Genomic DNA, 24984 nt, shown 5'->3' with positions numbered 1-24984 from the left:
AATGGAAGGGTGAAAAAAACAATTAGATACAATAGGACTATTTAAAACGAATTGAGTCAACCCAAAAAATCTCCAAAATTGAAACCATATACGCAATGTATGTTTAACTATCGGGTTGTCAATTCGTTTCGGCAATTTAGAAAGAGCAAAAGGGAGAGAAGTCCCTAAAATAGAACCCAGAGCATAAGCTGATACCGATTTAGTTTCTAAACTCACCCAACAAGGGCCAAAAGATCCACCCCCATCTTTCAACCAGCATAACAAATATCTAATATTAACTGCCCAATAGTAAAATCTGAAATTAGGTAATGCTAACCCGCCTTCCTTTTTTGTCTTCTGTAAATATGTTTTACCTAACCTGGGATTTTTATACTGCCATATATATGAAGAAATTTTAGAGTCAACATTAGTAAAAAAAGATTTCGGGATAAAAATTGGTATCGCTTGAAAAATATATAAAAACTTAGGTAAAATAACCATCTTAATAGCATTAATCCTACCTATTAGAGATAGAGACAAAGGTGACCACTTAGTAAACAAACCTTTAATCTGATCAATTAAGGGTAAAAAATTAAATCCAAACAAATCTTTATGGTTCTTTGTGATTTTGATCCCTAAATAAGTAAAAGAGTCATTAACTAATTTAAAGGGTAAATTTCCATAAATTGGGACCCGTTTATTTAATGGAAACAATTCACTTTTATTAAGATTTAACTTATACCCAGAAAACTCACTAAATTGAGCCAATAATGATAAAACTGCTGGAATGGATTTCTCCGGGTTAGAAATGAATAGTAATAAATCATCTGCATACAAAGATAACTTATGAATATCTGTCCCACGATTAATACCCAAAATATCCTGTGATTGTCTGATGGCAATTGCCAAAGGTTCTAAGGCAATGTTAAATAGTAATGGACTAAGAGGACATCCCTGTCTAGTGCCCCGAAATAGGCGAAAAAAGGGAGATCTTTGATTATTGGTAACCACTGAGGCTACTGGAGTATGATAAATCAATTTAATCCATGATATAAATATCGGACTAAAATTAAACTTCTCCAACACATTAAATAAGTAAGGCCATTCAACTCTGTCAAATGCTTTCTCCGCATCTAATGAAATCACGCATTCTGAAGTATCATGTGAGGGAGTATAAACAATATTCAACAATCTCCTAATGTTAAAAAAAGAATAACGATTTTTAATAAAGCCAGTTTGATCATCTGAAATAATTTTGGGTAATACCTTCTCCAATCTAGATGCCAGTAACTTAGAAAAAATCTTGGAGTCTACATTCAATAAAGATATAGGTCTATAAGAAGCACAATTAGTAGGGTCTTTATCTTTCTTCAATATTAGAGAAATGGAAGCTCTATAAAAAGATTGTGGCAAATTCCCTAATCTAATGGCCTCCTCAAAAACCTTACCTAACCAAGGGGAAAGAGTAGCGGAAAAAAATTTTAAAAATTCAACTGTATAACCATCTGGACCCGGTGCTTTCCCAGAATTCATTGAGGAAATAGCCCCTTTAATTTCTACATCCGTAATAGGAGTATCCAATATCAAAAGATCATCAGATGATAACCTTGGAAAATTTAATTTCCCCAGAAAATCAGACATGGTATTATAATCTTGAGGAAATTCAGATTGATACAGGGAGGTATAGAAATCTTGAAATGCCTTATTTATCTCATCATGATTAACTGTCAGATTCCCATTCTGCTGACCAATCTTAGTGATTTGACGTTTAACCAGAGCATTCTTCAATTGACTAGCTAACAGTTTACCAGATTTATCACTATGTATATAAAAATCAGATTTAGTTTTCATTAATTGATTTTCAATCGAGGATGTAAGTAATAAACTATGTTCCATTTGAAGTTCAACCCTTTGTTTGTAAAGCTCCTTACTAGGAGCAATCGAATATTTCTTATCAATCTCTTTAATTTTATCAACCAATAAAAGAGTTTCCATCTTGATACATTTCCTCAAACCAACAAAATAAGAAATAATCTGTCCACGTATATAAGCTTTAAAAGTGTCCCAAAGTGTTCCGCAGGAGATATCATCTGTAGAATTAGTTGAGAAGAAGAAGTCGATCTGCTCCTCCATAAATTTAATAAAGTCAGAGTCTTGCAACAAGGTAGAGTCAAATCGCCATTGTCTAGCATTAAAAGCTGTATCCGTAAATTTCATAGAAAGTAATAACGGAGCATGATCAGAGATAGCTATAATATCATAGTTACAACCGATTACCAATGGAATAAAACAAGAGTCTACAAAAAAATAATCAATTCTTGAATAAGAGTGATAAACATGTGAGAAAAAAGAAAACTCTTTGTCATTAGAATGCCAAAATCTCCAAACATCAAAAACTCCATTGTCAGTCAAAAAGGAGTTAATACAAGTGGCCGACTTATTAGGTAAAGTCTGAATAGATAAAGATTTATCCATCAGAGGATTTAAACAACAATTAAAGTCACCACCCATTATTAACTTATATTCGTTTAGATTGGGTAAAGAAGTAAATAAAGACTTAAAAAAGTCAGGACAATCCACATTTGGAGCATAAACATTAACCAAAGCAACCTTTTTATTACAAAGTAAACCCGTAATTAACAAAAATCTGCCATTCGGATCCGAAAAAATATCATGTTGAACAAATGAAATAGAGGAGTCAATAAAAATTGAAACTCCTTTTACTTTAGCATTCGAATTTGCATGATACTGTTGACCCCGCCAAAATCTAAAAAAACGAAATTTGTCCTCCCTCCTCACATGAGTTTCTTGTACAAAAATGATATGAGCATTAAGTCTTTGGAATATTTTGAAAATCTTCTTTCGTTTAATTGGATGATTTAAACCATTAGTATTCCAAGACACAAAATTAATGGTCTGAGCCATAATTCTATAATCAACCTTTGGTATAGAAAGGGTTAACCAACTTATAAACTCATGCACCCGGAAGAGGAACAAAAGTAGTGAGAAGACCCGGAAGTGACGACAACACAGACATATTTGAAGTTCAAAAACAGCCTGAATAAAAAAACTAACACAAACTGGTACAAAAAAAATAGAATTAGAAAACAGACCATCCCCCCACCCCCCGAGAAAAAGCCAAAATATAACTTAAAAAGAGAAAAAGTAAGACTAATCCTACCCCCATGTCAGCTGAAGAACACTCCATATAAAAAGGATATATGTAAAAGAATCACCCCGACTTTAAAAATAAAATCGCTATAATAAAAACCATATTTCTAAGTATAGTTAGTTGTAAAAAGAATAAAAATATAATCACTAAAAACAATTATAACTCGGGCTCTGGCCCAGACAAAACAAAAAATATTTAAACTGAGATAAGCGATGCCTTGTCTAGAAGAAACACGAAAAATATAAACATAATGCCATCTTAAGCAAAACCAAAAATCTTTTCCAAAAAACCACCATCTTAATCAAGGAAAAATTTACCTTCAAAGAATTAAAAATATACCTTCGAAGGAACAAAGTTAATAGACAAGTATGTAGTTAAATGATTAAAGTGTATAAGGCAAAACAATTAACATGACGCAAACACACTTTAACTTGAGTATAAAGTGTAGGATGAACCTACACCAATAACCAGATTATAATTCTGGTTTAAGAGATCGAGAACCATCTTATACGATCAGAATCATTCATTTATTAAAGACTGGTGTCTGTAGCAGTAGGGAAGTTCTCCTCCAGATATTTTCTCACTTCTGAAGTTGAAAGGAAAACTTGTCGTGGAGCATTCGACGGAGAAATTCGAAGCTTCGCAGGGTATAGAAGCGCAGGTTTCAGATTTTTCTCATAACATTCAGCCATCAAAGGTTTAAAAAGAAGCCTTCTTTTTAAAAGATCTGAACTAAAATCTTCAGTCAGGCGGAAGGAAAAATCTTTGATTTTAATCATTCCTAGTCGACGAGCTGCTCTTATAACTTGTTCTTTGTCATGTACATAATGGAACCGGACAATTATCAGCGAAGGTTTGTCTGTAACACTCGGTGATCGACGCCGAATTCTATGTGCCCGATCCAATAAAGGGGGGTTATTCGGGAAAATTGTCGGAAACGCTTCTTTTAAAAGTTGAGCAAAATATTTCGAAGGGTCATCTTTTTCTATGCCATCTGGAAGACCAAGTATACGTACCTTCTGTCTTCTGGAGCGATTCTCAAAATCGTCACTCTTGGCTTTAAGGGCTTCCATCAGCTTAATGGTCGAAATTAAATCCTGTTGCAGTTTTCCAATAGTCAAATCTCGCTTCCGAGCTTCTTCTTGCAGAGACGCAATAAGAGCTTGTTGCTGTTTAATTACTAAATCCATCTTAACCATGTACTCTTGAAAAGCCTTTATATCTTCTTTAAAAAATTGTTGTAGTTCAGCAAATTTTTGATTCAAAACCTCCATAAACAATTCAAAAGTTAATGGTGTTTGTTGTGTCGGAGCCTGCTTTTTTCCGTTACCGTTCGGATTACATCCGGGATCCCGTCCCTTAGACCTGAGAGACATTTCTGTTTGCATATCATCAAAAGTTCACAACAAACGCTTGGCAGTAAATCCAAAAAAAAAGAATAAAGAAACTTTCAGTATAGGTAAAAATAAGCTGAATAAGGGTGATCAAAGGTTAAAAAAAGTAAAAGTTATGGAGCGAATCCAAAACGGTACTCACTCCATGAGCGTCTCCAGCTGACTCCCGACTCAAACTCTGCACTTCAGCATCTTTCTTCCTCTTGCAGGTCTGATGCCACTCCAGTCCTTCTATGGAAGTCGAGCCTCTTCTAAGGATTACTCCGCAGGAAACTCATTCTTGGACAGGTAAGCCTTGCCGGGGGCTTCTGCCACTTAGACCCATCTGTATTTGTTTTGCTTTGTTAACTATTTGCTGAGGCATTTTGTAGCCCTGGGTGAAATCATACATCAAGTCTGTTGGATGTGAAGCATGTTTTATCCGAAACTGCTGGCACTGAATAAACCTGTACACGCCTGCTCGGCAGACTAGATGGGACATCTTGTAGTTTTGTCTGAAATCCTTTACAGAGGGTGTGTGAGGGCTAAAATGTATGATTACTTGACTGCACGTTTTCCCACTGGTACTTGTATTGCTCTGGTACAGCAGCATGGTGACGATGGTACTGGATTGAGTCCTGTCACCTATGAGGTTGAATAAAAGGCTCGAGAGGTAGAGATCAGGTGGAATGCAGTCTTTTTTCCAGGGCTGGGGAACTAAGGTTTACAGGCAACAGGTTTAAAAAAGAGGAGAGATTTAATAGGAACCTGAGGAGTAACTTTTTCACAGGGGTTGTCAGTATAGGAAGGAGCTGCTTGAGGAAGTGGTTGAGGTGGGTGTTTAGAAGATATGTGGATAAGAAGAGTTTAAAGGGATATAGGCCACATGTGGGTAAATGGGACTGGCTTGGATGGGAGTCTTGGCCGGCTTGGACAAGTGGGGCTGAGAAGGCCCGAAACATTGCTCAATGACTCTGGATATGAAAGCTGACATTGACGATACAACCAGGGAAAACGGGTGAATTAACAATAATCAGTGTTGGTTATTACCGTAAATTCCGGACTATAAGCCGCTACTTTTTTCCCACACTTTGAACACTGCGGCCTATACTACGGTGCAGCTAATGCATTTCTTTTTCGTGCCGCCAAAAACATTTTGCCTCGTAACAGTAGACCAATAAAATTGATGAGTAGTTCACAGAGGTCCAATGAAATTGTACGATAAATCAAGCGCACTTTCACAATTAAGTTATTGTAAATCAGTCATTTGTACTCACCCTCATCAACATGGAAAACATTCGAAGAAAAGCATATGATGCAGCTTTTAAGTTAAAGGCGATCGATCTGGCGGTTGAAGAAGAAAATCGAGCTGCTGCACATAATCTTGGCATAAATGAATCAATGGTGAGACGGTGGAGACGCCAGTGTGAAGAACTGAGTCAATGCAAAAAGACGACAAAAGCTTTCAGAGGTAATCATAGCAGATAGCCCGAACTTGAAAACTTTCTTGAAGACTGGGTTAACGCACAGAGAGCAGGTGGCCGCGGTGTTTCCACCGTGCAGATCAGACTGAAGGCTAAAGCAATCGCCACCAAAATGAAAATCGAAGATTTTAGAGGTGGGCCATCGTGGTGTTTTAGATTTATGAGACGAAAAGCCCTGTCCGTCAGGGTACGCACGACTCTGTGTCAGCAGCTCCCTCCCGTCCACGAGGAACAACTTGCTAACTTCCGCACATTCACTCAAACAAAGATAGCGGAGAATTCCATCGGGCCAGATGATATCATAAATATGGATGAAGTACCTTTGACGTTTGACGTCGGACACTGAAGGACTTTGATGGTTTTTGTGCGCAGGAGGAAGATGAAGAAGGCGATCAATAACTTTTCCTGGTAGGCTGCAGTATATATATTTTTTTTACCAGTCGTTAGGAGATATTGGAATGTTGTTCGTGCACTGTTCAGTAAAAAAGTATACGCAACGTAATTTGTGTGTTACCGATACGTATGTATATTCAAAAGTAGCTGTGTTACAGGCACTGTTCGAAAAAAAGCATTTGCAATATGTACTTGTTTATGTTACCATACAGATTTAATTAAAAGTTAAAAAATCCTCACGTGTGTTATCTTTCTGTGTAAATATCTCATATAACAACGTGGGACACCTGCGGCTTAAAATCCGGTGCGGCCTGTACAAGTACAAAATTGATTTTCTTTCTAAAATTAGAGCGTGCAGCTTTTAATCAGGTGCGCTCTGTAGTCCGGAATCTACGGTAATCAGCAATTAACAACAAATTGCCTCTTTAAGGTGGTAGTTGAGGGTGCTGTACAGGAGCTATTATCAGAATCCAATTAATTATCAGTGACATGTCAAGAAATTTGTTGTTTTCTGGCGATGCTTACAAAATACTCTAAATAACAATAAGAATACATATTCATTAAAAAAAGTGCAAAAAGATTAAAATAATGAGATAGTGTCCTTGGGTTTATGGACTGTTCAGAAATCTGATGGCAGAGGGCAAGAAAGCTCTTTGCCAGAGTCTTTGATGACATACCAAATCTTCTCAAACTCCAATGAGGATGTTTTACAGGCTCTATTATCAAACAGATTTTAGCCACAAAAGGAGTTATCAACCCATCTGGAGCCATTTTACTTTCTTATTTAGAGATACAGCTCTGTAACAGGCTCTTCCGGCCCAAAAAGCCTGCGATACCCAATTACACCCATGCAACCAATAAACTAACTAACTTGTACATCTTTGGAATGTGGAAGGAAACTGGAGCACCCAAAGGAAATCCACAGTCATGAGGAGATCAGACAAATAGCAGTGGAAATTGTACCTGGGTCGCTGGCGCTGTAATAACATTACGCTAACTGCTGCGCCCTTTCCACTCTTATCTCCATCTTCTTCCACTGTCAGGCAGCACAGTATGATCCTCCAACCCTCAATGTTGTGCCGACCTACTGTATATAACCTACTTTATCATCTTCCCTCCTGAATAGTCCATAACCCTCCATTTTCCTTTCATCAATGTATGTGGCTGTAAAAGAGCCCTTTAAATGTCCCTATTTTATCAGCCTCTACCACCATTCAACACTGCATTCCAGGCATCACCACTTTGTGTTTACAAACGGCCAACCTCTGACATCTCCCATAAAACCTTCCACCACTCACCCTAAACGGATGTCCTCAAGTATTGTCCATAGTTGCCTGGGATAAAGGTTTTGGCTGTCCCCTCTGTCTCTGCCACTTGTGTATCGCTATTGAGTCAGCACCTTCGCTCCAAGTGGAAATGACCAAGCTTGCTCACTCTGTCCTCGTGAGATATGCTGTCTAATCCAGGAAGCATCCTGGTAAATATCCTCTGCACCCTCTGTAGAACTGGTTAATACTTCCAAGTGTGATCTATTCAGAGTTTTATATAACTGCAACATGACTTCTCCACAGTTCTTAAACTCAGTCCTTTGACTAATGAAGGCCAGCACGCCATCATCTTCTTAACCACCCTATCAACTTGCACAGCTACTTCAAGCGATTGATGGACACCAGGGCCCTTCTGCCCCTCCAAACTTCTAAGAATCCTGCCATTAACTTTGCACTCCGCCTTCAAGTTTAATCTTAAAAATAAAAATGAATCACTTCATACTTTTCCAGGTTTACCTCCATCTGCCACTTCTCCACTCAGCCTGTCACTTTATCCTATCAATGTCCTGTTGTAATGTTTTAAACTATCCACAGCACCACCAACTTTCTGTCATCTGCAAACTTACTAATATATCCTTCCATTTCTTCATCCAAGTTATTTATAAAAATCACAAAGAGCAGGGATCCCTGAACAGATCCCTGTGGAACACTACTAGTCAACAAATCCAGGCAGAATACACTCCCATCTGCTACCACCCTTTGCTTTCTGAGGAGTCAATTCCAAATCCACACAGATAAGTTTCCTTTGGTTCCATTCTTCTGACCTTCTAGATGAACTTACCACAGGGAGCCTTACTAAAATCCATAAGCACCACATCTGCTGCTCTAGCTTCATCAATTTGTTTTGTCAATCCCTCAAGCAACTCAATTGAACTTGTGAGGCATGACACGTTCCTCACAAGGCCACGCTGGCTCTGCCTAATAACACAGTGTTTCTCCAAATGCTTGTAAGTCATGTCCCAAAGAATTGTCTCGAATAGTTTGCCCACTACTGTCATAAAATTAACTGGTTTATAAATCCCTAGGACTGTTCTATTACCTTTCTTGAAGAATGGACAGCACTTGTCACTTAGTTCTCTGGCAATACTCCTGTGGCCAGCAACATCTTCCCTTACTTCCTCTAGTAACCAGTGGTAAATCCAGTCCAACCCCAGGAATTTATCTATTGAATGCTTTTTCTCCTCTGCTTTATCCATGCTGGAATCTTTCCAATACCATGGATTCGTAGCTTGTTGAGCAGCCTCATGTGTGGCATCTTTTCAGAGGCCTTCTGAAAATCCAAGTACACAACATCAACTGATTCTGCTTTGTCTATCCTGCTTGTTAATACTCCAAAGAATTCCAACAGATTCGTCAGGCAAGATTTTCCCCAAAGGAAACCATGCTGACAACGTCCTACTTTATCATGTGCCTTCAAGTACCCTGAGACCTCATCCTTGATATTCAACTCCAACATCGTCCCAACCACTGAGGTCAGACTAACCAGCCTATAGTTTTATTCTTCTGTTTCTTTCCCTTCTTGAAGAGTAGAGTGCCATTTGCAATTTTCCAGTCTTCCAGAATCTAGTGATTCTAGAAAGATCATTACTAATGCATCCACAATCTCTTCAGCCATCTCTTTCAGATCTCTGGGGTGTACCCATCTGGTCCAGGTGACTTATCTACCTTCAAACCTTTCAATTTCCCAAGAACCTTTTCTCAAGTTATGGTAACTTCACTCACTTTATGCCCCCGACACCTGGAACTTCCACCATGCTGCTGGAGTCTTCCACAGTGAAGACTAATGCAAAATACTTATTCAGTTCGTCCGCCATTTTGTTGTCCCCTGTTATTACCTCTCCAGCATTGTTTTCCAGGGGTCTGATATCCACTCTCTCCTCTCTTTTGCACTTGTATCTGAAGAAACTTTTGCTATCATCTTTAATATTATTGGCTATTACTTTCGTATTCCATCTTTACCTTCTTAATGACTTATTTAAATGCCTCCTGTTGGGTTGTAAAAACTTCCCAATCCTCTAACTTCCCACTAATTTTTGCTCTATTTGCCCTTTTATGGTGCCTTTGAGTTCTCTTGTTAGCCATGGTTGTGTCGTCTTTCCTTGAGAATATTTCTTCCACTTTGGGATGTATATCTCCTGTCCCTATATAGCCTAACCCCTCTGCCTCCAGGCACATGTTTTAGGTTATAAAAGCTTGTTTAGAATGAATTTTTTTATAGTCTTGTGTAACCCCCTGGGTCGCCTCAGGCTCACTCAGCTCGTTCTCGTCTAGGGTGAGCAGCCTTCGGCCCCGCCAAACTGGGTAATCAGCTGGTGTGGATGCTGTGTGAGGTCCCCGCCTCACCCAAAAACAGACAGTACACCATATGCGATTAAATGAGTACAATTTATAAAGGTTACTATAACTAAGTGATTAATAACGATACAGTGTATATGAAGAGAAAATTAAAGAAAAGGCGCCAAACTTATCAAAGTCCAAACCACTACATGCTCAGCCGTTGGAGCTCAATTTCTGAAGTCTTCTGGCCACCATTCGATCCCCTCCGAACTCCTCGACTCGCAGCTCAGGACCCTCCGAACTCCTCGGACTCTCCAAACAGCTCAGGACCCTCCGAGTGGTCAACCAAGCACATCTAGCTTCATCCCCCCCCCCCCCCCCCCCCGGAGAATCTCCCGGCCTCGGACCCCCCTTTGGGGTCCGATCCTCGCCCAGCTTAGAGCATTGCGTCCTCTCTCTCGACCCCCTCGCGCCGATCTGCCCAAAAGCCCGTCAACAAAAGCTTACAGACTCAGAAGAAAGAACATTAATCCCCATTTGGTTTACAAAGGAATACCATTCTCGTTATCAGTAAATTAGCATTCCTGCTAGTTAACAAAAAAGAAGAAACCCTCTTTACACTTGGTATTGTAAGATGAAAAGCCAGTGTTAGTCTGCAAGCAAGTGGTGGATGAGCAATATTTGTTGTGGGCACAAAGAGACGAGGGAAGATAGATTCCAGACCAGGGACCTTTTTGGAGTTGTTCTCCAAAATAAAAATGAGAGAGGCCTTCCTCTCTTGCCCCTACAACTGGGTAGGAGATACAGGAGCATTGGGTCCCACAAAACCAGTTATGGGGACAGTTATTACACTATAACCTCCAGACTCCTGAACCATCATGGATAATTTTACTCTCCACAACTCTGAACTGTTCCCGCAACCTACAGGCTCACTTTCATCGACTCTGCAGCTCATGTTCTTAGTATTTATTATTATTTGCATGATTTGTCATCTTTTGCACATTGGTTGTTTCCTCAGTTTTTGTTATGTATGGTATTTCATAAATTCTATTGTATTTCTTTATTTTTCTGTAAATCTTGCAAAAATGTGTTTCAAGGTAGTTTATGGTGACATACAATACTGTGCAAAGGTATTAAGCACATGTAAAAGAAAAATTCTGTAAGGTAAAGATGTTTTCAAAATGAAATGAGAATATCTAAAACATTACTATAAAGAACAGTAGAAAAAAAACTAAATCAAATCAGTATTTGTTATGACCACCATTTGCCTTTAAAACTGCATCAATTTTCTTAATTACACTGTCATGCAGTTTTTTATAGAGATATATATATATATATAAAATAGGTTGGTTGTTCCAAGCATCTTAGAGAACTTGCCACAGTTCTGCTGCAGAACTTTGGCTGTCTTGCTTGCTTCAGGTAATCCCAGACAGTGTTGATTATGTTAATATCAGGACTCTGTGCATGGCATGCCATCTGAAACCGTATAAAAAATCTAGAGTGCCTAAGTCTTTTGCACGTACTGTGAACTTTAAACTATTGAGAACAAAGGTAATAAAAGAAGAGGGGTCAGTAACAGAGGATAAACGTTGTTGGGTTGACTTATTTAATTTACTTGCTTCTGACAGGTCTGGCCTCTCGGGTCAATTTTCCTCAGCAAAAAGAAACCTGGGACTTTTACCTCAGCCCGTACCCCAGTCGGTGAAGAAACTACGTCCAAATCAAGATTACATGGGATGGAATAAACCACGGGTGCCCCATCCAACCCAGCTCCCACAGCAGCTTCAAGGGTAAGGAATGAGGCAGGCTCCTGGTCAACTGCACGAACCTGGCCCACCTCTGGTGTTTTGTTTTACTGGAGCTCTGAACCAGCCATTCTGCTGATGGGACCGGTCTTGTTGATTCAGAGAGATTAGTTTTATTTGTCATTTCTTCTTAAGCCCATCACCCCTACTGAGGCATAGGCTGCTGACAGCAGCTCTGCAGGAGTCCTGTGTCCTGGACCAGTCTTTTCAGTTGTCCTGAGATGTAGCCCATCTTTGAAGATCCTTCCTCTCCCAGATGTCAGGTCTGTTTCTGTTGACATTCTGTACCTCTTTTCCTACGTCTTATGGTCTCTGGGGTTTTACAGGATGGTGCTGCTAGCCCCATGCCCAATCCTCCTTTCACAGCTGGGCTTGGACCTTCCATGGCGAAGTTTTTAATTGTTACATACAGTGGCATGCAAAAGTTTGGGCACTCCTGGTCAAAATTTCTGTTACTGTGAGTAAAAGATGACCTGATTTCCAAAAGGCATAAAGTTAAATATGAGACATTTCTTTAATATTTTAAGAAAGATTACTTTCTTATTTCTATCTTTTACAGTTTCAAAATAACAAAAAAGGAAAAGGGCCCGAAGCAAAAGTTTGGGCACCCTGCATGGTCACTACTTAGTAATACCCCCTTTGGCGAGTATCACAGCTTGTAAACGCTTTCTGTAGCCAACTAAGAGTCTTTCAATTGTTGTTTGGGGGATTTTCGCCCATTCTTCCTTGCAAAAGGCATCTAGTTCTGAGATTCCTGGGTCGTCTTGCATGCACTGCTCTTTTGAGGTCTATCCACAGATTTTCAATGACGTTTAGGTCGGGGGACTGTGAGGGCCATGGCAAAACCTTCAGCTTGTGCCTCTTGAGGTAGTCCATTGTGGATTTTGAGGTGTGTATCCTGTTATAGAAGCCATCCTCTTTTCATCTTCAGCTTTTTTTTTTACAGACAGTGCTTCCAGAATTTGCTGGTATTTAATTGAATTCATTCTTCCCTCTACCAGTGAGATGTACCCAGTGCCACTGGCTGCAACACAAGCCCAAAGCATGATCGATCTACCTCCATACTTAACAGTTGGAGAGGTGTTCTTTCATGAAATTCTGTACCCTTTTTTCTCCAAACATACCTTTGCTCATTATGGCCAAAAAGTTCTATTTTAACTTCATCAGTCCACAGGACTTGTTTCCAAAATGCATCAGGCTTGTTTAGATGTTCCTTTGCAAACTTCTGATGCTGAATTTTGTGATGAGGACGCAGGAAAGGTTTTCTTCTCATGACTTCCATGAAGGTCGTATTTGTTCAGGTGTTGCTGCACAGTGGAACAGTACACCACTACTCCAGAGTCTGCTAAGTCTTCCTGAGGTCTTTTGCAGTCAAATGGAGGATTTGATTTGCCTTTCTAGCAATCCTACGAGCAGTTCTCTCAAAGTTTTCTTGGTTTTCCAGACCTCAACTTGACCTGCACCGTTCCTATTAACTGCCATTTCTTAATTACATTACAAACTGAGGAAACGGCTACCTGAAAACGCTTTGCTATCTTATAGCTTTCTCCTGCTTTGTTGGCATCATTTATTTTAATTTTCAGAGTGCTAGGCAGCGGCTTAGAGGAACCCATGGCTGCTGATTGTTGGGACAAGGTTTGAGGAGTGAGGGTATTTATAAAGCTTTAAAATTGATATCACCTGGCCTTTCCTAACAATGCTTGTGAACAAGCCATAGCCCTAACAAGCTAATTAAGGTCTGAGACTTTGGTAAAAGTTATCTTAGAGCTTAAATCTCTTGGGGTGCCCAAACTTTTGCATGGTGCTCCTTTCCTTTTTTCACTCTGTAATTGTACAAAACAAAAATAGTACACTAGTCTTGCTTATAATGTTGAAAAGAATGCTTCATCTTTAACTTTATGACTTTTGGAGATCAGTTCATCTTCTACTCACTTAACTGTTCACAGTAACAGAAATTTTGACCACGCCACGCCACGCTTCCAGTGCAAACATAGCATTCCCACAACTTCTTAACCCTGGCCTGACCGTCTTTGCAACATGGTTGGGGGGGGGGGGCGGGGGGAGACAGATCTCTCAGCGGAATCCCAAATGGACTCAGGGAGAAGGTACAAATGCCTTACTGACAGCAGTGGGAATTGAACCCAAGCTGCTCTCTTGTTACTGAAGCTCTCCAATCCAGTCGAGTGAATGAAGAAGATTTAGGTTCGTTTTATTTATTATATGTACTTCGAAACTTACAAAGAAATGAACTTACACAATCCGAGAATGTGCTGGGGGTTGCCTGCAAGTGTTGCCATGCTTCTGGCGCCAGCTTAGCATGTGCACCACTTACTAGCTCTAACTGGGATGTCTTTGGAATGGGGAAGCAAACTGGAGCAGCTGGGGGAAACCCATGAGGTCGCAGGGAGAACGTACAAGCTCCTTGCAGGTAAAGGCAGAAATTAAACTTCGATCAGTGGTGGCTGGCACTGTAAAGCAATACAGTAACTGCTACGCTGCCCTGCCCCCATCCCTCCATCGATTCATGAGAGTCTAGAAGGAAGGTTCTGGGGAATTCCATCAAGGGATCAATGGTACTGGACTGAATCTTGCTGGGCACTTGTATAATTAGAATGACACATTTCAGACTATAAAATACCAGTCCGGGCTTATCCACAGAAATCTTTCCACCAGTACCCAATACCAGTTGGTACTTATGTTCCATTCTGTGTTCAGCAGTAAACTCCTCCTGTGATTTGACCTGCTTAGCACCTTGCTGTCACTGGTGTTTTGTGGGAGCAGCATATCTCTCAATGTTTGCCGTAGATCATTAGACATGGGAGCAGAATTGGGCCGTTGTGTTTGCTCTGCCATTCCTTTGTGGCTGATTTAGTATCCCGTCACTGGAGAGGCAGACAACAGCGCCCTCTAGTGGTAAACAAGCCTACTGTAGCTGTCGTCAGATTCAAAGCTTGCATTAGACCATAAGACACTGGAGCAGAATCAGGCCTTTCAGCACATTGAGTCTGCTCTGCCATTCGCTCATGGCTGATTTATCTTTCCCTCTCAATTCCATTCACCTGCCTTCTCCCTGTAACCATTGATGCCCTTCCTAATCAAAAACTTATTAATCACCACTTTAAATATACTCAATGACCTGGTTTCCACTGCTGTCTTTGGCAATATATTCCACAGCTACACCACCCTCTGGCTAAAGAAATGTCTTTTCATCTCTATTCTAAATGACTATCCCTCTATTCTGAGGCAGTGCTCTCTCATGCTGGAGTCCCCCATTATAGAAAACATCCACTGCACTTCCACCATATCTAGGCCGTTCAATATTTTGTAGGTTTCAGTTACATTGCCCTGTATTCTTCTAAACTCGTGAGTACAGGCCAGAGCCATCAAATGCTTCTCATATTCTAACCCTTTCTTTCCTGGGATCATTCTCGAACACCAGCTCAGCCTCTCTTGGATCAGGGTCCAAAACTGCTCAGTGTACTCCAAATCGTGGGCTGAAGGGCCTGTTTCTGTGGTGTACTGTTCTATGTGTCACTGCAGTGATTGCTCAGCCCAAGTGCTGCACAGTACTTCCTGTTTAATAGCTTTATCTTGCCTTACAACCCTCTACACTCACATGTAATTGAGTGATTTTGTTTTTGTTATTTGTTTTGTTCCCCTTTTTGATGTTACCCACCTACAGTTAAGTTGAGCAATCTTTTGGGAAATGGAGGATAATGAAGAAAGATGTCCACTTTGCAAGAAAAATAAATAAAAGGGAACTGAGAGGCTGCTTTTTCCACAGTGTGATGAGTATGTGAAGCAAACTGACAGAGTAAGTGATAAAGACAGCTGCAGTTTGGTGCAGCAGAGTAACTAGACCTTTTCTTGACAGCTTTTAACTCAGAATTCTTGCTGCATCATCTCAGGAACATCAAACAACAAAGTTTAGGGTGGTCCAATAACATAGTCATAGAACACTAAGGCACAGAAACCACTCATCGTGTAAGACCTACCCTGGTTAGTCCTACTTAAGAACAACACCTCACACTTGTCTGCATTAAATTCCATCTCCATTTTTCCATCTGGTCCAGATCCCACGGTAAGTTTTGATAGCCTTCTTCACTGCACCCCCAGTTTTGGCATCATCCCTGAATTTGCTGATCCAGTTTGCTGCATTGTCATCCACGTTGGTGATATTGATGACAAAAGATAACAGCACCAGCAACCCGGATTCAATTCCTGGTGCTGTCTGTAAGGAGTTGGTCTGTTCTCACTGAAACTGTGTGGGTTTCCTTGCTGCTCCAGTTTCCTTCCACATAGAGTCAAAGAGAAGTGTGGCACACAAACGTGCCGTTTGGCCTGTCTAGTCCATGCTGAAACCTCCTAAACTGCCTACTCCCAACGACCTGCGCTCGGGGCTATAGCCTTCCATACCCCATCCATGTACCTATCCAGACTTCTCTTAAACATTGAAATTGAGCTGGCATGTATTGGCAGCTCATTCCACACTCACAGCACTCTGAATGAAGATGTTTCCCCTTAGTTCCCTTTAAACTTTTTCACCTTTCACCCTTAACCCATGACCTCTGATTGTAGTCCCACCCAACCTCAGTGGAAGAAGTCTGCTTTATTTACCCTATCTATTCCCCACGTAACTTTACATGCCGCCATCAAAACTGCCTCTATCTTAGGAGTACAGTTCTATTCAATCTTATAACTCAGGTCCTTGAAACTCTTCAACATCCTTGTGAATTTTATCTGTACTCTTTCAACCTTGTTTACATTTTTCCTGTAGATAGTGACCAAAACAGCATGCGATACTCCGAATTAGGCCTCAGCAATGTCTTGTATAACTTCCAACATAATATCCCAACTCCTGTACTCAATATATTGACTTATTTTGTAACGTAGCAAAAGCTTTCTTTCGGACCCTATCTACGTGCGACACCACATTCCAAAGAGGTATGGGTCGGTAGGTTAATTGGTCACATGGGTATAATTGGGTGGCATGGGCTCATTGGCCCAGAAGGCCTGTTATTGTGCTGCATCTCTAAATAAAGTAAATAAAAGGTGAATGTGGGAGAGGTTGTCTTTCAATATTTTAAAGCAGTTACTTGATCAGAGTCAGGTTTAATATCACTGGCATACGTCTTGAAATTTGTTAACTTAGCGGCAGAGGTACAGCGCAATACATGATAAAGAAAATATTGAATTACAGTAAGTATATATATATATGCATATTAAATAGTTAAATTAGAAACAGTGCAAAAACAAATTTTTAAAAAGGTCAGGTACTGTTCATGGGTTCAAGGTCCATCTAGAGATTGGGTGGCAGAGGGGAAGAATCTGTTCCTGAACAGCTGAGTGTGTGCCTTCAGACTTCTGTACCTCCTTCCTGATGGTAACGATCAGAAAAGGGACATGTCCTGGCTGATGGGGGCCCTTAATAAAGGATGCCATCTTTCTGAGGCACCACTCCCTGAAGGTGTCTTGGATACTATGGAGGCTACAGCTGTGATGGAGATGACTAATTTATAACATTATTCTTTCGATCCTGTGCAGTGGCCCTCCCCCATACCAGTCGGTGATGCAGCCTGTCAGAATACTCTCCAAGGAACGTGTATAGAAGTTTGAGTGCTTTAGGTGACAGACCAATATCTCCTCAAACTCCTAATGAAATATAGCCACTGTCTTGTCTTCTTTTTAGCTGCATCAATATGTTGGGGCCAGGTTGGATTCTCAGAGATCTTGACACCCAGGAGTCTGAAATTACTCATTCTCTCTGATCCCTCTCTGAGGATTGGTTTGTGTTTCCTTGTCTTACTCTTTCTGAAGTCCACAATCTGCTGTTTGGTCTTACTAACGTTGATTACAAAGTTGTTGCTGTGACACCACTCAACTAGCCGGTATACCTCACTCCTGTACACCCTCTCATCTCCATCTGAGATTTTGCCAACAATAGTATAATCAGCAAATTTGTAGATGGCATTTCAGCTTTGCCTAGCCACTTGATGAGCAAGTAACTACAAAATTATCTCGATAACTGAACAAACAGGTTCAAGAGACAAAGTGCCATACTATGTTGTATCTCTGCTCTGTCTAATGGCATTTGTCTGCTTTGGTTGGCAGGTTTTCAAACCTTGGCAATACCTGTTATATGAATGCCATCCTGCAGTCCCTGTTTTCTCTTCAGTCTCTCTCAATGGATCTTTTGAAGCAGGGAATCCCCTGGAGGAAGATCCCAGCAAATACTCTACTGAAGTAAGTATTTCTGAACTGTCCAGCTCTGTTCATCTCGTTATAGAAAGAATGAGAATGTGTAAGTTTTATAGATGTTGCAGAGGATGTTGTCTGCATTAGAGAGACTCTGACTAGACCACACTTGGAGTAGTGTGTTCATTTCTGGTCACCTCATTATAAGAAGGATGTGGAAGCTTTAGAGAGGGTGCAGAGGAGATTTATTCAGATACCCCAACCTCCTCTGGAATGCACAGCTTAAGCCATACGGATCAGTGTGATCAGATCATCTGGGAAAGAATCAAAAAAATCTACAGATACAACTTGAAGTCAAAGTACAGGGTAATGGCAGGATTCTTAGTGTGGAAGACCAGAGGGACCTTGGGGTCCACATCCTCAGATTCCCTCAAAGTTGCCACACAGGTTAATAGGATAGTTAAGAAGGTGTATGATATTGGCTTTCATTAGTCGGGGTATTCAGGTCAAAGGCTGTGAGGTAATAATGCAGCTTTATAAAACCCTGGTTTGTGTCCAGTTCTGGTTGCCTCATTACAGGAAGGATGTGAAAGCTTTACAGAGGGTGCAGAGGAGATTTACTGGGATGCTGTTTGGATTAGAGTTATGAGTAAGTTAGGGCTTTTCTCTTTGCAGCAAAGGAGGATGCGAGGTGAGTTGATAGAGATGTATGAGAAGATCAGAATCATAGATCGAGTGGACAGCCAGAGACTTTCCCAGGGTGGAAATGGCTAATATGAGAGGGCACAATTTTAATGTGATTGGAGGAACCTATAGGGGGTGTATTAGAGTAGCTTCTGTACAGAGTGGTAGGTGTGTGGAATTCACTGTCGGGGGTAGTGGTAAAGGGAGGTACCTTAGACTCTTGGATTGGCACATGAGTGAAAGAAAAATAGGGGGTTATGTTGGGGGGGGGGGGGTTAGATTGGTAGGTTAAAAGGCCAGCACATCATATTGGGCCAAAGGGTCTGCACTGTTCTATGTTGTGATGTGAATTTGCAGTTTTGAGAAGTTACTGACACTTTCTGTAGAAGTGTTAATTTCACTTTTAAATTGTGCACACTAACACAGCCCATGCACGTGCTCTCAAGAAACAGGGATTGTGAATACAACATTTCTGCCAATCAGTATTGGGTAGGGTTGGGGTGTATATGGAGTAGCGTGAGGCCTTTTCTTGCTTGCGTCTCAGTGGAGTGTGGGTTAGAACATGGAGCAATACTGCGCAGTACAGGCCCTTCGGCCCACTATGTTGTGCTGACCTGCTGCATGAAAACAGCATCCCATCAAGTGTCCCCACTGTCCTGGCCATGCTCTCTTCTCACTGCTGCCATCTGGAAGGAGGTACAGGAGCCGTGGATCCCACACCATCAAGTCCCCAGGGATAGTTATTACCCTACAACCATCAGACTTCTGAACTAGCGTGGAAAACTTCACTCACTGCAACTCTGAACTGATTCCACAACCTACAGATGGACTTTCAAGGACTCTACAACTCATCCTCAGTATTATTTATTTTTAATTTGTATGATTTTTCTTTGTTAGCGTATCTTTGTGTATAGTTTTTCATTAGTTCTATTGTATTTCTTTACTTTTCTTCCAGACATTTACAAAAAAAATATCTCAAGGTAGTATATGGTTTTATGCACTCAGTGGCCATCTCTTTGGGTATAGCTGTACACCTTGTTAATACAAATATCTAATCAGCCCATCGTGGCAGCAACTCTGTGCATAAAAGCATGCAGACATGGTCAAAAGGATCAGTTATTCAGACCAAACATCAGAATGGGGAGCAAGTGTGGTCTATGTGGCTTTGACCCGGAGACGATTGTTAGTGCCAGATTGGTTGGTTTGATTATCTCAGAAAATGCTAATCTGGGATTTTCATGCACAACAGATTCTGGAGTTCACAAACAATGGTGCAAAAAACTTTTTTTTTAAAAGTCAAGTAACATTCTGTGGTCACATTCCTTGCTAATGACAGAGGTTGGAGGAGAATGGCCAGACTGGTTCAAACTGACAGGAAGGTGACAGTAACTCAGATAATCAAGTGTTGCAACAGTGGTGTATTGAGGAGCTTCTGAACACACAACACATTGCACCTCGAAGTGGACAGCAGCAGAAAGTCATGAACGTACACTCAGTGGCCACTTTATTAGGTACAGGAGGTACTTAATATTTTAAGTGGCCACTGACTGTATATCAGCATTGATAAACTCACTTTGAACTTTGGGAAGCAGTATTTTCATGCTGTCTGTTCTGTGGGAGAGTGGGTGTGTAGCTACCTCTGACCTTTGTGTGTTTGATCTTTGGCAGGCGGTTTGTCCAGCTCATGGTGAAGAAGGATAACTGTAGCCTGGAGGTAAAGAAGGAGTTGCTGAAGAAGGTGAAGAGTGCCATATCAGCCACTGCGGAGAGGTTCTCGGGATACGTGCAGAACGTAAGGATCACGGCTGTCGGGACTGAGAGGCTGGGATGGTCTGCTTTCCATCATTGATAAAGCCCTTGTGTAGGATGTGGGGCAAAGAGGAATTAGAACAAAGTCTTTGTTTCCACTGAGGTTGGATCTGATGAGAGCTGAAGGTCATGGTTTAAGAGGAACCTGGGGGGGGGGGAGATCTTCACTTAGGGGGAGCTGCCAGCGGAAGTGATGGATGTAGATTTGATTTCAACATTTAAGAGAAATTTAAGCAAGTACATGGATGAGAGGGGTATAGAGTGCTATGGTCCAGGTGCGGGTTAATGTGACAAGGGGGAATAACAGTTCGCCACAGAATAGATGGGCTGAAGGCTTGTTTCTGTGTTGCCTCTAAGCTTATCTCTAAGTGATTTGGATGACACCAGCGTTGGAATGGAAATGAAGGAAAGTGAGATTTGGATTAGTTTGTCAGATATGCCAGGGTGCAATGAAATTCCTTGGCTGTCTGAAGCTCACAAATTAAAACAGTTGATATTTCAGACTGAGACCATGAGTCCTGGTGAAGAGTCTTGACCCAAAATGTTGACTCTATTCCTCTCCATAGATGCTGGCTGACCTGCTGTGTTCCTCTGGAATTCTGTGTGTGTGTGTGTGTGTTACTCTGAATTTCTGTTGCAGTTTTTTCTGCATTCTGTCACTTTTTTTTCCTTGTCCTACCTCAGTGCACTGTCGCAGTGGATTGATCTGTATGGTATGTAAGATACTTTAACTGGACCAATTTCCCAATATAATACTAAATACAACAAATATGGTGAGCACTAAAATAATGGTGCAAAGCTAGGTAGTGCTTAAGAAATGCTTAATTGACCATAATGGAAGAGGTTCTGTAGAATTAAGAGTGTGGGAAGGTGCAGCACCACTGGGAAGGGGATGTGAGAGTGGTGATTGATTCAAAAGTCTGATTAACAGTAGGGATGAAGCTGTTTGTGATTCTGCTCAACCAGGCTTTCAAGCTCCTATATCTCAGGAAAGGTGATGATTAAACAATTGGGTGAGGTCTGGGAATTGATAAAGTGTCTTTGATTCCCAAAGGCTTATCCACTAGATAATGTTCTCTCTCTCATTTCACTATCTGCTAGAGATTGATTGAAGTTTAGCTTCATATGTCCTGTGTATTTTGAAGCGTACTGTGAAGTACATCATTTGTATCATTGTTTGTGATACGCTGGGGGTCACCTGCAGTTGTTGCCACAATTCCAGCACCAACACAGCAAGGCCACAATTCACTAAGCCAAATCTGTATGTCTTTGGAATGTATGAGGACACCAGAGCACCTGGAGGTAATTCACACGGTCATGTGGAGAGTGTACAAACTCCTCACGAGCTCGTCTATACAGCGTTACCTTAACCACTACCCTCCTGTGCTGTCCCTATGGATTGCTAGGAATTTTATAGTATGTCATGGGACTAACAGAGTTGTTGGGGAAAAAATGTGTTTGCATTAGATAAGCAAGCATGGTGTTGATCTAGTCTTGATCTTTAAAAAGTAATAGAGGGGCCAGTAAGAGCAGAGTATGTAATGACCAGATAATTCAAAAGTGTCTGTGCTCGAAATGTCGACAATTTATTCCCATCCATAGAGGCTGCCTGACCTGCTGAGTTCCTCCAGCACTTTGGGGTGTGTGTTGCTCTGGATTTCCAACATCTTCAGAATCTCTTGTTTATCACTAAATTTTTGGTGGGAAATTTTCTATTGTCTTATCAATCCATTCATTGCTATATTCTTGAAGCAAAGGAAGAAACTGGCAAAGAACAAGGAATTGCACTGGTAAGAATATTGAAATGCTGCACAAAGATGGAAAGCAAACTAATGTCTGGTAGCTGTCACAGTTCAGGCTTCTGTTAAATGTTACTGTATTCTTAAAAGTATGTATCAATGTTTCCAGTTGTGGCAGAGTCTGGGACCTGAGGGCATAACCTCAGAATAGAAAGACATCCCTTTTGATCAGAGATGAGGAGTAGTTTTGTTAGCTAGAGGGTAATGAATTTGTGGAATTTGTTGCTACAAACAGCTGTAGAGGCCAAGTCTTTGGATATATTTACAGCAGAAGTTGATAGGCTGCTGATTACTCAGGATGCCAAAGGTTGTGGGAAGAAGGAAGGAGAATGGGGTTGAGAAAAATAATAAATCAGCCATGATGGAATGGTGGGGCAGACTAGATAGGCCAGATTGCCAAATTCTGCTCCAGTGTCTTCTAGTCTTGCTCAAGCTGCTGTTGTGCTTTGAATCCGATGTCAGTGAAGGTGATGCAGTAAGTTTACCTGCCATTAGAGGGGGTTGTTGTGTACATCTCCAGTGTTGGGTTTAGAGTTACATAGTACAGAAACAGGTCCATCAGCCCAATTGGTCCATACTGACCGAGATTTCTTGCTAAGTTAGCCCTAATTGCCTGCCTTTGTCATATATCCCTCTAAACTTTCCTATATATAACTGTCGGAGTTGATGTTAATGCACCTGCCTCAACCACTTCTGCAATCTTGTTCTATATACTGAACACGAGATTCTGCAGATGCTGGAAACCCAGAGTAACACACAAAATGCAGGAGGAACTCAGCAGGTCAGACAGCATCTGTGGAAAGGAATGAACAATTGACATTTCAGGCTGACATCCTTCATCAGGACAGATATTCCATTAACCAGCGAATTCATGGCTAATCTGACAGTCTAGTCCTAAGACAACATCCATGAGTAACTATGTACAGGGTGGTTTAAAAAGTCATAGAGCATTATAGCAAGGATACAGGCCCTTGGCCCAAACTGCCCACTGTGCCCACTCAGCTAGTCAGCTAACTTCCCATGCCTCCATGTCCTGTACCTATCCATGTGCTTCCTAAATGATACTTTACCTGCCTCAACCACTTCCTCAAAGGTTCAAAGTACATTCATTATTCTATGTATGCAGTGTACAACGCTGAGATTCGTCTTCCCACAGACAGCCAAGAAACAAAGAAACAACATGAAGCCCGTTCAAAGAAAACATCAAGCAACCAACATTTAAAAAAGAATCAAATTACGTAAATGGCAAAAAAATAAGCGAGTAACACTCAATACTATATATCAAACCACAAAGTCCTTCAAACAGTCTAGGAATGTTCAGTGTTCTAACTACTGACCACCCTTCTGCACGAAAAAGTTCCCCTTTAGTTTCCTATTAAATCTCCCTTCTCACCTCCAGGGGTTCCCAACCATTTTACGCCATTAACTGAGGGCGAGTGGGAGCCTCTAGATCTTGATTCGCAGCCCTGGGGGGAAAAGACTATACATTCAGAATATAGATCCTTGTGATTTTATACATCTCTATATAGTCACCCTTTGTGCTCCTACATGCCAGTGTTTGATACTGAGTTCCTCAGTCAGTCCTGATTTAGGTTTTTGGCCCTAAACCTTTCTCCAAATACAGCAGGCTTGAGGGACCAGAGAGTTAACATATGAGGAGTGTTTGATGGCTCTGGGCCTGTACTCACTGGAGCATAAAGAATAAGGAGATATCTCATTGAACCCTTGGATGTGGAGAGGATGTTTGCAATAGTGAGAGTGTCTAGGACCAGAGGGTGGTGAATCTGTGAAATTCATTGCCATGCCACAGATGGCTGTGGAGGCCAAGTCATTGGGTGTATTTAAAGTGGAGGTTGGTGGGTTCTTGATTAGTTAAGGCATCAAAAGTTATGGAGAGAAGGCAAGAGAATGGGGTTGAGAGAGATAATAAGTCAGCCATGATGGACTGGCAGAGCAGACTATGACCTTTGGTCCACTCATCCATGTCAATCTGGTTGCCTACCTGAGCTAATCCCATTTGCCTAGTTTGGTCCCAGATCCCTCTAAGCCTTTTCAATCCATGTATCTGCACAGATGTCTTTGAAATGCTGCAATAGTGTGAACTTGGCCCTTTTTCAATCAACAATTCTAATATTAAAATGAACATGTATATTTGTGTGAGGGTGAAATATGAATTTTTAAGCGTTGGGTTGGATTGTCTAACCAGCAGTTACAGATGTTTGAGGCATATGAGACTCCTAAATAGGCACAAGGATGATAGATAAAGGGAGGGAAGGTTTAGATTGAGCTTAGAGTAGGTTCAAAGGTTGACACAACATTGTTGACCCAAAGGGCCTGTCCTGTGCAGCAGTGTTCTATTTTCTGTGTTCAGTGTTCGATGTCATGTTTTAAGGTAATGTGGGGGAGGTACTAGGGCTAAGTATTTTCCACGCATAGATACATTAGAGGCATTTAAGAGACTCTTAGGCACATGAATGGTTGAAAAATGGAGGGCTATGTAGGAGGGAAGAGTTAGATTGTAATGTCTTGCAACCTGTATCCTGGTTAATGATACTGTAGGCATAGTTTTAAGGGGAGAAGAAACAGTTTTAAAGATTTCTGAGGATTTTTTTACACAGAAATTCGTTGATATCTGCAACTCACTGCAGAGGGCATGGTGGAGTTAAATACAGTTAAGAGATCCAGT

The 24984-nt window shown here is 41.0% G+C and overlaps 1 protein-coding gene across 2 annotated transcripts in view; it reads left to right on the top strand.

Annotated features, from left to right (window-relative positions):
• usp37 (ubiquitin specific peptidase 37) overlaps positions 1-24984 on the top strand; it is an 84688-nt gene that overhangs the window by 27948 nt on the left and 31756 nt on the right. For both annotated transcript variants that reach the window (XM_059967538.1, XM_059967539.1), the window contains exons 8-11: positions 4755-4833; positions 11635-11796; positions 17923-18054; positions 20359-20482. In XM_059967538.1, coding sequence (XP_059823521.1) covers positions 4755-4833; positions 11635-11796; positions 17923-18054; positions 20359-20482 — 497 coding nt within the window. The remainder of the gene's footprint in view (positions 1-4754; positions 4834-11634; positions 11797-17922; positions 18055-20358; positions 20483-24984) is intronic.

Source organism: Hypanus sabinus, chromosome 4, assembly GCF_030144855.1.
Source record: "Hypanus sabinus isolate sHypSab1 chromosome 4, sHypSab1.hap1, whole genome shotgun sequence".
Taxonomy (NCBI): domain Eukaryota; kingdom Metazoa; phylum Chordata; class Chondrichthyes; order Myliobatiformes; family Dasyatidae; genus Hypanus; species Hypanus sabinus.
Note: the sequence above shows the minus strand (reverse complement) of the source record. Positions and strands in the feature narration are given on the sequence as shown.